This window comes from Canis lupus, chromosome 17 (assembly GCF_011100685.1).
Source record: "Canis lupus familiaris isolate Mischka breed German Shepherd chromosome 17, alternate assembly UU_Cfam_GSD_1.0, whole genome shotgun sequence".
Classification (NCBI taxonomy): Eukaryota; Metazoa; Chordata; class Mammalia; order Carnivora; family Canidae; genus Canis; species Canis lupus.
In genome coordinates, this window is record NC_049238.1 from 55224999 (window position 1) to 55238233 (window position 13235).

General features: G+C 35.8%; 1 protein-coding gene across 7 annotated transcripts in view; it reads left to right on the forward strand.

Annotated features, from left to right (window-relative positions):
- The window catches only part of MAN1A2 (mannosidase alpha class 1A member 2), a 213134-nt gene that overhangs the window by 130 nt on the left and 199769 nt on the right, over nt 1-13235 (forward strand). For 5 of the 7 annotated variants that reach the window (XR_005372644.1, XR_005372645.1, XM_038561892.1 and 2 more), the window contains exon 1: nt 4-733. Coding sequence is in view for 5 of the 7 variants with exons in the window: in XM_038561892.1 (XP_038417820.1) it covers nt 432-733 (302 nt within the window). In the remaining 2 variants the exon portion in view is untranslated. Of the gene's footprint in view, nt 1-3; nt 734-13235 lie in introns of those variants that run through there. The other 2 variants (XM_038561890.1, XM_038561891.1) reach the window with 2 other exon arrangements.

Sequence of the window (13235 nt, forward strand, 5' to 3'; positions counted from 1 at the left end):
AAGGGGTTCTGCGGGCGGAGCACCGGAGGTGGCCGGTGAGGCGCGCGCCGGGGGCGGGAGGCCACCCCGGAGCCCCTCTGCGGGGTGCCGGAATGGAAGAGCCCACCTTGCCTCCCTTCTGCAGCGTGGCTCGCCTCATCCGCCCTTAGGGATGAAGAGGAGACTCGTGGTGACCCGCGGAGGTGCCGAAAGCCGGATGGCAGAGGACACACCACGGGACGCACACTAGCGAGCGTGTGGGGGCCACACACGTTTTTGAATGCAATTGGGTGAGCGTGAAAGAGGTGCCCTATTAAAAAGCACAACAGCCCTCTAAGAGGAGCAAAATCGAGTCTCTCCATTTTTGCCACGGTTTTGGAGACTGTTCAATGTACCGTACATGTGACGTAAGATGAGAACTTTTTAAGGTTTTCCGTGCAAGAGCGTAAACGATGACTACCCCGGCCCTGCTGCCCTTATCTGGACGAAGGATACCACCTCTGAACCTGGGACCGCCTTCCTTCCCGCACCACAGGGCTACCTTGAGACTTTCCGAGAAGTTTATCCTCCTCCTTATCCTAAGTGCCTTCATCACCCTGTGTTTTGGAGCATTCTTCTTCCTTCCAGACTCTTCAAAACACAAACGCTTTGATCTGGGTTTGGAAGATGTGTTAATTCCTCACGTAGATGCCAGCAAAGGGGCTAAAAACCCTGGAGTCTTTCTGATCCACGGACCCGATGAACACAGACACAGGTTTGTTTATTTCAGAAGTTTGGGTTTTAGCATTTGGCAGAGCGAGGTATGGTTGATTGCATCAAATCTGCCCCCCTTTTTTTTTTTTTTTTTTTTTTGGTTTGTTGGTTCGTTTTGCAGTAAAATGTGATTTTCCCTGAATCGTTGATAGAGTAGTTATTTCAGAACTGGTAGAATAATAGAATCAGCGACTGGAAGGGCTTCTAGACCCTCATTTGAGTCCAGGTCCTTTGTTTTATTTAGGAGGAACATTTGTGTTCGGAGATGGTAGGTCTGAAGTGAACAACTGGGAGGTCTGAAAATTTAAAAGAAACGATCACATATGCTGCGCCTTCATTTTTTAAGAATGTGTTGCATTCACTCATAGTGTCACCCTCTGAAATAGACCCAGTGAATCCTGACTGCCCCTAGGAGTTTGTTCTCTCCCAAAGGGCTCTTATCCTCTGGCTTGTAGTTAAAGCTTGGGAGGGAATCTTAGCTTTTTAGGAAGCCAGACTATGGGCAGGATATTCCTGTCCTTTCTCAGCACGCAAAAATACCCCCCCCCCCCCCCCCCCCGATTTCTGTTATTTTCAGGGCACCTGTTTTCGTGTTCCATATGGAAATCAGTTCTGTTAAAAATATCACTGAATCTTACAGTCATTTCATTTTGTGTCTTTTAACAAGATTTGGTTATGTTTTTTTAGTTTTTATTTCTTTTTAATATGTGGGTTGCAGTGTGTCATTGTAACTTTTGCAATTTGGTTGATTAAGGGTTCACATTCTTTCAGATCGCCAAATTTGAGGAGAGCTTTTGGGGGAATATAGCCAAATTAGGATAAAATAGGAGCCCTAGTGTGACTGTCTCTTTAAATCATTTTTGCAATTTGTGTCAAAAGAAGAGTTTGGGAAAGTAGTTTATTTTTCCCAAACCTACTTTTTTTTTTTTTTTGGGCCTGCTAAATTCCTCCTTTTTCCTGTTTCTTAAAATAATTTTTAAGTATGTGAAAAAAAAACCCATACTTGAATTCTGTTTTCAACTGACATTAGTTCTAACTTTTTATCAGTCACGAGGTTTTTGAGAAAGCTTAGGTTCAGATATGAGCCTAAGTTAAATACTTGGGATAATGCGGTGTTGTAATGACAGCTGGTTTTTCCTTTTTCTCAATCTTGTTAATTCATTATTTGCTTCCTGATTCTCTTTTAGCTGAACCTTAAGGAGCAGTTGTTACTTCTAACATTGTTTGAAGCCATTATTTTGTAACCAAATTTGGACTTTTTTTTTGCCATCATTTTCAACTTCTATACTCTTTCTCATCAGTTTCTTTTATTTTGCTCTTTGCTCTTTGTGACTTCGAGAAAAATCTGATGTGATCTGTGTAGTATGTTGCTGAAAAATTGATGCCGAAAGTACTGTTTTCCTGGAGAACCTTATTTCCTGTGATTTTTATACAAGTTGTGATAAATATTTGAAAATTAAGGGTGTTTATGACTGGCTTCAGATTTGAGAGCCAGACATTATCTAACTCTGTTATTACACTAATCAGTCATGTATGTACTCAACAGTTTTCTTTACGTTCCAAGTGTGGTCTAAAGGTTAAAAAACATACAGTGTATGGCAACATTCTATTTTAAAAACATTCACCAAAAAAATTCTCAGTTAAGTGTAGTTAAAATTTAAGATTTGGGAAAAAAAGATCTGAATGAGAATATGGGTATGTCCATCTTATTTACATTTAAAAAAAGCCTACTTAAAGTTCTTAAACAAGAATTCTTAAATTTATATAACCTGTGAATGCATATGCTTTGTGCATTGTTATCCAAAACTGTTCAGTTCTTGAGTTCTTGGAGCTTTGGTTCATTATTGAGTTCTAATAGTAAGGAATTGGATGAGTTTTGGATGGCAAGAGCCCAGGTGGCAAATGATATATGAGAAAATTTATTCAAATCTACTTAGTTCCTGAATTTTGGAAAGCAAAGATTCAGAGTGAAGGTTCAGGTGAAGAGGGATCCCGGTATTACTTCAGTACATACTTCTGTGGTTATAGGAGTTTATTTTTGTATTTTCTTGGTAAGTTACTGATTGTTGCTTATCATATCTGAAAGCACAGTCTGTAGCAGTTTCTAACTTGGGCAATGAAATAGGTTTCAAAATAGAAACCATCCAAATAAGTTTAAAATGTGGGACATGAAACATCAAACTAATGTAGAAACATTTGCTTATTTAAAAGTTCAGAAAAAAAGTTGTTCAGAAAGATAATTTAATGTAACTAGTTGGTGCTAAAATCATACCTATTTTGGATATGGTTCAAAAAATCTTAATTTTAAAAATACAGTTGATAATTTATCTTAATTTTGTGTGTGTAGAAGGGTGCAGGGTGAGGAGCCTTAACTTTAATGGCTAAGTAATGGAAAATGAATCATGGCCATTATTTCTTATTCACGGTATTTAAGGGGTACTTGTTGAATTGACTTTTCTTTATTAGTGAGTTAATGTAGTACTGTAGTTTAGGTGCTTAAGTTCTAGAGTCTTGACCCCAAGGATTCATACATACCCTAGTTTGTCACTGGTTAGATGGATGATCTTGAAATTTTTAAACTCTGTGCCTAAGCTGCTTCCCCTGGATGGCGTTGGCTTCTACTTTACGGATTGTTGTATTGAATGAGATGGTACATGCAAAGTGCTCAGTAAAGATTAGCAATTACTATAGTTTTAATTGACTTATTTAAATTTTGAGACTACTTTAAATACTGTACCTGTTTCCGAAAAGTTAGGTCCAGATTAATATTTTATTTTTTTATTTTTATTTTTTTAATAAATTTATTTTTTATTGGTGTTCAATTTACCAACATACAGAATAACACCCAGTTAATATTTTAAAAAGTATACCTGAACCTTGTTGTCTAAAGGTACATTTTCTAACCAAAGTAGTTAGCAGCAAATGTGTATTACAGGTCTACTGTGTGTCAGGCCCTGCTTTCATTGGAGCTTCCCAAGTGGGGGGGGGGGGGAAGGTGATGGGCATTAAATAAATAGATTAATTTTCAAAGTGTGATAAGTGTCATGAAGTTGTACTCAGTGCTGTCAGAGCACATCATGGTGTGATTTATCCTGTGGATTGGAGTTGAGGGGCAGGCAGTGGGGATAGGGAAGGCTTCACTGAGGAAGCAATGAATGGCTCAGAGACTTCTAACAAGTGGATCCCTAAGTGAAGTAGAGAGATGGGGAAAAAGTGGGTCAATGCAGAGGACACCACATGTGTGAGAGAACCCTAAGAAAAAAGCCTGGCATCACTGAGGATCTGAGAAATGTTTAGTAATGGCTGGTGTAGAGATTTAGCAGAGTGGGGTGAGGTGAGGAGACTACATGAGAGGTCAGATTTGGCCTCCTTGTTGTTCGAGGAAAAGTAGAAGTTAGTTGCCAGCCTTCATGTATCAGGAGACATCTCCTGATGTCATGTGAAAGTCTGGATTTCTGATTTCTCTTGAAAAAATCGGGAGACTCTGGCAACACCCAAGTGTGTATTTTCAGATGGCAACCCTGAGCTGGATCTGGGCAGCAGCACTCCCTCTAGAGGGGCATGTGCTCTTCATTTTATGCTGCTCAGCTAAACTGCCAGATAAGTACATCTAATGAATCAGCATTTCACCTGGTGATTGTTGAGTTGGGAATCCATGGGTGGGATCTTGGAGAGTCTGTACTTAAGTATTTTGGTCTTTATCCTGAGAACTATGGAAAGTCACTGAAGGGTTTTCACTAAAGCGAGGCAGTGACATAATCATTTTTTAAAGATTGAAGTAATCACCATGGTTGCATTGGAAACCCTGGATTGGAGAGGAGCAGGAGGAAATGTGAAATTAGGCAAGTCTAGGTCACAGTGCACATTAGCTTAGACCACGTGGTGATCATGGAGAAGGAGAGAAATGAGTGGAGAAAAGCTGTTGATTCAAGAGATGTTAAAGTGTTAAGTTTCACAGAAATTGATAGTTAATTGAATACAGGGGCTAGGGAGGAGCAGGAGGGAGTCCACGGTAACTCCCAGTTTCTGGGTGGCATGGCTACGGATTACTAGGAATTACATACCGTACAGAATTAATATTTCAATTTATATAATTGATATTACGTGAATTTAAGATAAAGTATTTTCATGAGAAGACCTGTATGTTCCCTTCCATTAAGTGGCTTACAAATAATCCATGGTTTCAGGTGGTAATAATGTAAAGTGCATGGTTTAATATTGATGACCTTCATCTTTAACATCTGTGATTTCAAAGTGACCAAAATAGGTATTGGTTATAAAACCCATTAATGTTGTTATAAATATATGCTGATATACCTAGAGTATCATGTTCACAATTTGTGTACATCATAGACTTACCTATCTAATTAAAATTTTTCTTAGGGATTTTTCACTTTTGAAACTGGCATTTTAGATAATGGTGGGGTTATATAAATGCGCTTTGTGGTTTTGTTTTTTAAATATTTATTTGAATTGCCAATAAGTTTCATCCTCTAGTCATGATTTTGTTCGTATGAATTGAATGTTAGAAGATATGTTAACTTCTGATGGTTTCCTCAAACAGAAAGAACAAGCTTTGGAGTTAGGAGGACCTAAAATTGCATCTTGGTTTTTTACTAACTAGCTGTGAGACATGGTACTGGACTTAATCACTCTAAACCTGTGCTGGCCAGTGGGTTAGTCACTAATGATATGTCCCTTTTGAACTTGAAATGTGTCTAGTCCAGATTGCAGTGTGCTTTAGTGAGTTTTTCAAGATTTTCATGTGATTTGCATTTTTTGCTTGATTCAGTTTGCTTTTTATTGGAAAGTAGAGATTTAAAATCTCACTGTTGTCATTCTGATTTTAATATCCTTATCTCATCCCTCTTGATGCCTTTTTTTTTTTGCCTTTAGCCCGTTGTTAGGGCATTCTGCTCCTGTTAGGGGGGAGTAACATCATTTTATCCTCTTAAGTCTGCTGGACTTTTCCCTTGTATTTTCCATCTTTGGCTCATGGTTGTTTTCCCACTTCCCTTTATTCAGATGTGAATAAAGTAATGTCCGTTGATACTTGATACTTATCAACAGTCTGATGTCCATATCTTTATTGTGTGTGTATATATGCATATATACTTTGTCTACTTTTATTAAGTGAATACCCTTGTCATCTCTGTAATTTCCTCTATTCTGCTGTGACAGTAGCATCTTTAGTCCTTGCAACCCTTTGGTGCTAGAGTACATTTTCGTGTAATTCCTAAATTCAGAGCATAGTTAGCTTCATGGACAGCTACTGAGATTCTTCTTGTCCCCTACCACCTAGAGAACAATTTTTCATCCTGTTTCCCACGCACTTTCCCCATCCTCCAGGAGTTGCTCTCTGAACCTAACGGGTCAGATAGATAAAGGTAAGAATTGGGAAGAGACGGTGGGGACAGGCAAGTTGAACAGTGGGTGCTCTGACTGTGTGGAGGTCTCTAGTCCGTTTTCCCATTTGGGACAGACCCTTAGTCTCTGAGATCAGTTACATTGGGGTAGGGTAGCAGTTTGGGTATTTTTTGTTGCACAAGGTAAGGCTTGATTCTGTACAATCAGTATGGTTATCAGTAAAGAATTCTTCCATATTCTAACGTGATGGCTCTTATTTCTTTGCTAACCTGAGTTTTTATCATGTTGTGCATCTTTCGTAAGTATTGATAGTGATTTGGAAGAGGTTGTATTTTGGCACTGTTCACCAGATGGCATTTTGTATATTCTTATTTAAAGTCTCATTTTGATCCTAGGCCAAGTGACAGAGACCTCACTTCTATTAGTTCAGCATTATAAAATCACTGATTATGTCAGTATATCTTTAATTCTTCTCAGAAACGAATAAAGTACTAGAATGATATGGTTAAAATGCAGAATGCATTTGTATGCATGTATAAATTCTGATTTCCATGTTCGTCAGTGAGTGTTGGAAATTTGAGGAGATGACATACTGTATGGTGCTCCAGAAATTGAATGTTAATATGTTAACATATTTATTGGATTAAGTTAAATGTTTTGAGGAAATCAGGTTTGTTCAAGCATTACTTTATTTGCTTTAAAAGCTATAATGGCCTTTCCAGAATTTCTCTTGCGTTTTATAAGAAGCGTTCCAGGGCTCTGAAATGTTTCTGTACTCTTATTAATATTTTTGGATTTTCTTATTTTAAAGGATCAAACATACAATCTAAGAATATTACTTCCAAATTATTAACATTGTCTTATGTAGGTCATGTAGTCTCTGTAACATGTAGTCTGAAATTAGATTTTATTTTTATCAGCATTATTTATTGTAATTCTGTGCTTCAGTTACTTTGAGTGATTTGCATTTAATCTTATTTCCTAATAGTATTTTCTGATCTACAGGGTTCTTGTTAATATTAATTTATCCATTACAGCTGAGATTGCCCAAATCCACTTACGGGTTTATTCCCTTGACTTCCCCTGCCTGTAGGTAGTGTTTTTTTCCCCATGTACTTTATCTTTCATGTGTATGTGATTGTAGTTTTAGTGTCTTTGCTTACTTCTCTGTCTCTCCTAAAAGAGCATGAGCTCCTTGAGGGCAAATGACTGTCTTTTATCTTTATATGTCCAATGCTTAAAGTACATTTGGTCCTTAATGCAAGTATATACCTGTTGAATAAATGATGTGCATAGCAGGGTGACAAATTCCATAAAGGAAGGTATAAACAAAACACAAGGAAGAATTAAGAGGTAAGATGCTAAAGTAGGAGGAATGATGTCTTAAAGTGAGAAGTGTAAGTCTTTAATAAAGGCCCTTTATTAAAAATAATTTTTAAAGTGAGGGTGTAATTCTTTTTGGCCTTGTCTATAACATACTTATTCCTGTACATGTATCTAAGTTGAATTTCCCCTTCTTTAGGAAAAGAAGAAAACAGTAGCATGTGATACATGTTTTTGCACATTTAACCTTTAGTCTTCATGTCGTCAGACTTGTAAGTTAGGTATTAGTAACAGTTTTTACAAATATAACTATAAAATTTATATCATGCTGAAAGTTGGCACCTCAGAAACGAAATATCTCCAGTAGTCCCCCACAACCGCGGTTTCACTTTTCTAGGTCAGTTACCTGTGGTCAGCCACACTCTAGAAGCAGATGATCCTCCTCCTGAGGAGGTCAGTAGCAGCCTAACGCTAGGTCACAGTGCCTACATTTGCCTCTCATCGTGTAGGGATTTTATCATCACACATCATTATCATCATAAGAAGAGAGAGTGCAGTACAATAAGGTGTTTTGAGAAAGAGAGGGAGACCACATTCGTATAATGTTTATTACAGTATATTGTAATTATGAGTTATTAATCTCTTACTGTGTCTCATTTATAGATTAAACTTTATCATAGGTATGCTTGGGGAAAAAATGGCATATATAGAGTTTGTTACTATCTGGGGTTTCAGGCATCCTTTTAGGGGTCTTGGAACTTACCCCACAGAGAAGGATGGCTCCTGTTTTTGAAATCAGTAGTACATGTAAACGTTAATTGATTAACGGGGCAAATGTTCTGTTTACTGTTGTTTGAAAATTATTACAAAAATTAGCTTATGGTTCGGGCCGATGCTACATGTTAATTGGCTAGGACAGTCGTTTGCTGTTTTTATTGTACATTATTGTGCACATTCTGTCAGAAAAGTTTGTTTTGATTGCCATTGAACCTTTGCTGGAACTTTATCCTTTTAGAACATGACTATAATGAAGAATGCACTGGAGATTTATTTACAAATTAGGTTTATAAGAAAAATCTCCTTCAGAGGGCATTCATTTCAGTGTCCTATCTTGGAATTTGTGTAGTCCAGAAGGAAGACATTGTATATTTAAAAGCACATCAGGCTCAGCGTTAAGAGATGGAGGCTCTAGTTTCAGTGTTGTCCTTTCTTGCTTGAGTATATTTAGATAAGCTGTTTAACTTCCCTGTGTCTTACTTATGAAGTGAGGGAATTGATTGACTCTTTAAAGATTCCTTCTAGCTCATACATATGAAATACTAATAATTTCATGAAGTAGGGAACTGAAGAATGTGTAGTAATTTATTTGACGATATCACAAATACAGTGAAAGCAAAATGTATTCCAAGTGGGAATTAGTGGCATTTTTATGTATAAAAATTAAGGTTAAAAACCATTTCATATGTGACTATAATTCATTTATATAATATTATGATTATATAATAAAATTTATACCAATTTTAGAGGTATAAATGAATGAAATGCTGTTTTACACATTCTTGATTCTCCCAAACTTGAAAGTATAATTTATTGAACATTTTTTGGGAACATTTTATATGCTGGCCTGAATTAAGGAAATAGGTGTAGTTACAAAAATATTTCCAGGTGTCATGTTTGAGCCCAGTTAACAATTCCATCTCTTAATTTGTTGTCTAAGTCTTTAGGATAGATGCTGTGGAAGACCACGAGTCTCTGAGTAATTAAGTTCAGGCCTCAGACCTGTGAAGGCTCTTATTACTCTTGGTACAAAATTTTCTTTGATTTCCTAACCTTAATATTGAGAGATGCCATTGAAAGTGTTTTTTTTTTTTTCTTTCTTTTTTTTTTTTTTTTTATTCCCAGTATCCTTAACAAGAAATTTAGGGACAAGTTATATAATGAGCTAAAGAAACGAAAACAAGAAACAAAAGGATATGAAGTAATCTGGAGACTACGAAGAACAATGTGTATATCATTTTTCCTTTTAAATTTTTGACATTTACATATTTATAAAATCAACTTCTGTCACTTAATGCAGATCTCTTTATCTCTTCTTAGTGGTAATGATGTTACCATTAAAGGATATTGGTCACGTTCATTTATTCAGCAAGAGTTTTTGAGTATTTATTATGTGCTAAGCATGATACTAAGTATTGGGGATTATAGAAGATTAATTTTGATGTGAACACTACTGAAAAATTTAAATATTAGGTTCAGATCTTAACATCATTATTAAAGTATATGCTATCATCTTTGAAGTCAGATTCTGTGGGTCCTAGAGATATCTTTTCACCCAGAGGCATAGTGTGTACATTCAGGTCGTTGGCATTTTTTGAGAGTTCAGATAGGTTATCGTCTTAATCTTCCCTCCTCTCTTTTTCTAGTGCATTTATGTCATTAGTTTATGCATTTCTGGAATATGGGCTGTGTTATCTGGAAATAAGGTGCGATGTTCTATAGCTTTTTTTCAGTCGGGAACTAGATCCTAGCATCTGAAAAAATATGCCAACCAGTTAAGATCTGGCACAATTGTATGTATTTATGTATTTGTGTGTATAGCTACATATGGTTATATTTGTAAGTTTATTTGTAAAGTTATATGTGCATACGTGACCTCCTAAATCACGTGGCAGTAAGGTGGCATCTGGTACAAGGTTTCTATCTGGTATGTCACGTGGCAGTAAGGTGGCATCTGGTACAAGGTTTCTATCTGGTATGTATCTGTTATGCATAAAATAATAAATGTGAATAATTTTTCTTTTAATTAGTGATGTCATCAATAAACATTTACCTTTTCACGATTTTTCCCCTGTACTTAAAAAGTAGAGTACTTAAAAAGATTGGTAATACCTCAAGTACAGTGAACATTGAGCAGCTGGCTCCTCTTGTACTTAAATGCTGTTTGGAAGTCTAAATTAATAGAATTTTTGTGAAGAACAATTTGGTTGTATCAGCTAATTTAAAGTGCATATTCTTTGATTCAGCACTTCTAAGAACTTGGGAAATCTTCACATCACTACATACAGAAATGTTCTAGAATGTCCCCTCAAGCTATAACATGACATATTTAAATGATCTAAGTGTCTGTCAACAGGGGGTTATTTTAAATAAATGATAATATATCCCAGTATGTGCATAGCTCTTTTTTTTTTTAAACCCCTACCCTCCATTGATCTTTCTGGTTATTCCCCAAAGCACCACACTGTTTTAATTTCATAGTTTTATAATAGTATGTTTTGATATCTAGCATAGGTTCTCTATCATTTTTTTAAAAGCGTTATAAGCATACATAAAAGTCTTAACATAATATTAATGTCACTGTACCTGCTATTTAAAATAACAATTTCCTGTTTTAGCTGAAAATTACCCTTCTTGAGGCAAACTTCTAGCCTGAATTTGACATTGTCTTTCTCAAGTACATGATTTTATACTTCTACAATGGATATATTGATAAAATTATCTATATAAATAAATATAAATACATAATCATAATATATATTGTTTTGCATGTTCTTAAACATTATATATGTCATTCTGCAAGCTTTTCTTTTTGCTCAACCTTTTTAAAACAATATAATGTATGTTGATATATTGGGCTGTGGTTCAATTATTTTATTCACTTAGTCCATTTTATGACTTATGATAGTCCATTTTTCTCCACGGTAAAAACTTAATAGAACTACTGAGTTGTAAAGTTGGTGTATCATGGACTCAAATTTTTTTTGCTAAATTGTCTGTAGAGTGGTTGTACCAGTTTGCATTCCTACCTGCATCTTTATAAGTCATGGTATTGTTAGACTTTGAACATCTTTACCAATCTGATGCTAATTTTAGTTTTTATTTCCCTGATTACTAGTGAGGTGGAACTTTTTTAACATTGGTTGTTTGAGTTTCCAAATCTTTGAGTTGCTTGTTCACATTTTTTTTTGCCAATTTTTCTTTTGGGTTTTTCTCCTTTTTCTTGTTGGCATGAATTTTATATTTTGAGTGAATTCTTTGTTAGTTATATGCATTACACATACATATGCATTCACATACTTCTCAAAATGGATGCCTTATTTTTATACTTTGTTTATGGTTTCTTTAATGTTACAGAAGCTTAAAATTTTAATGTAATTGAAGTTGTTAATATTTTCTCTTCATGGTTTTGCTTTTTGAATTTTGCTTAGGGAATGCTTTTAAACCTAGAAGTTATAGTGACCTGTATTCTCAATTCTGGCAGCTTTTAAGTTTTGTTCTTCACATCTAGATTTAACCTACCTGGTTTTGATTTTTGTATGTGATGAGGTAGGGATTGAGTTTATAGTTTTCTCTATGTGTGTCCAGTTTTCCTTGTGCTACTTACTGAAATATGTCCTTTGCTATAGATTTGTAATGCTGTTTCTTCCATGAAACAGTTTTTTCATATTTTCATAAGTTTGTTTCTGGGTTTCTGTCCTTCTGTGTATTTCTTTTGGATTAGCATGGAGTGCTGTTTTATTATTAAGTGTAATATGAATGTAGTTTTACATAAATCTTAATGCTTTCTCTGCATCTATTGAGAGGATCATAGTCTTGTTTTTTCTCTTGTTGATATGATCAATCACGTTGATTGCTTTACGAGTGTTGAACCAGCCTTGCATCCGGGGATAAATCCCACTTGGTCATGGTGAATAATCTTCTTAATGTACTGTTGGATCCTATTGGCTAGTATCTTGTTGAGAATTTTTGCATCTGTGTTCATCAGGGAGATTGGTGTGTAATTCTCCTTTTTGGTGGGGTCTTCGTCTGGTTTTGGAATTAAGGTGATGCTGGCCTCATAAAGCGAGTTTGGAAGTATTCCGTCCCTTTGTATCTTTCAGCACAGCTTTAGTAGAATAGGTATTGTTTCTTCTTTAAACGTTTGATAGAATTCCCCTGGGAAGCCATCTGGCCCTGGACTTTTGTGTCTTGAGAGGTTTTTGGTGACTGCTTCAATTTCCTCCCTGGTTATTGATTGGCCTGTTCAGGTTTTCTAGTTCTTCCTGTTCCAGGTTTGGTAGTTTGTGGTTTTCCAGAAATGCGTCCATTTCTTCTAGATTGCCTAATTTATTGGCATATAGCTGCTCATAATATGTTTTTAAAATTGTGTATATTTCCTTGCTATTGGTAGTGATCTCTCCTCTTTCATTCATTATTTTATTAATTTGGATCTTTTTTATTTTTAATAAGGCTGGGCTAATGGTTGTTTATCTATCTCATTAATTCTTTCAAAGAACCAACTCCTGGTTTTGTTGATCTGTTCTACAGTTCCTCTGGTCTCTGTTTCATTGAGTTCTGCTCGAATCTTTATTATCTCTCTTCTTCGACTTGGTGTAGGTTTTATTTGCTGTTCTTTCTCCAGTTCCTTTAGGTGCGAGGTTCGCTTGTGTATTTGAGTTTTTTTCCAGTTTTTTGACGGATGCTTGTATTGCAATGTGTTTGCCTCTTAGGACTGTTTTTGCCATATCCCAAGGATTTTGAACGGTTGCATCTTCATTTTCATTAGTTTCCATTAATCTTTTTAATTCTTCTCTAATTTCCTGGTTGACCCATTCATCTTTTAGCAGGGTAATTCGTTTTTAATTTTGATGAAGCCCAATTTTCTTTTGTTGCCCATTCAACAAATGTGCCATATTTAAGAATTTATTATTAAATCAAGGTCATGAAGATTTACTTAAGACTTTTATGATCTTTTATATTTAGGTTGTGGATCCATTTTGAGTTTTGATGTATGCTGTGAGAAAGGGGTCCACCTTCATTATTTTGCGTGTGGC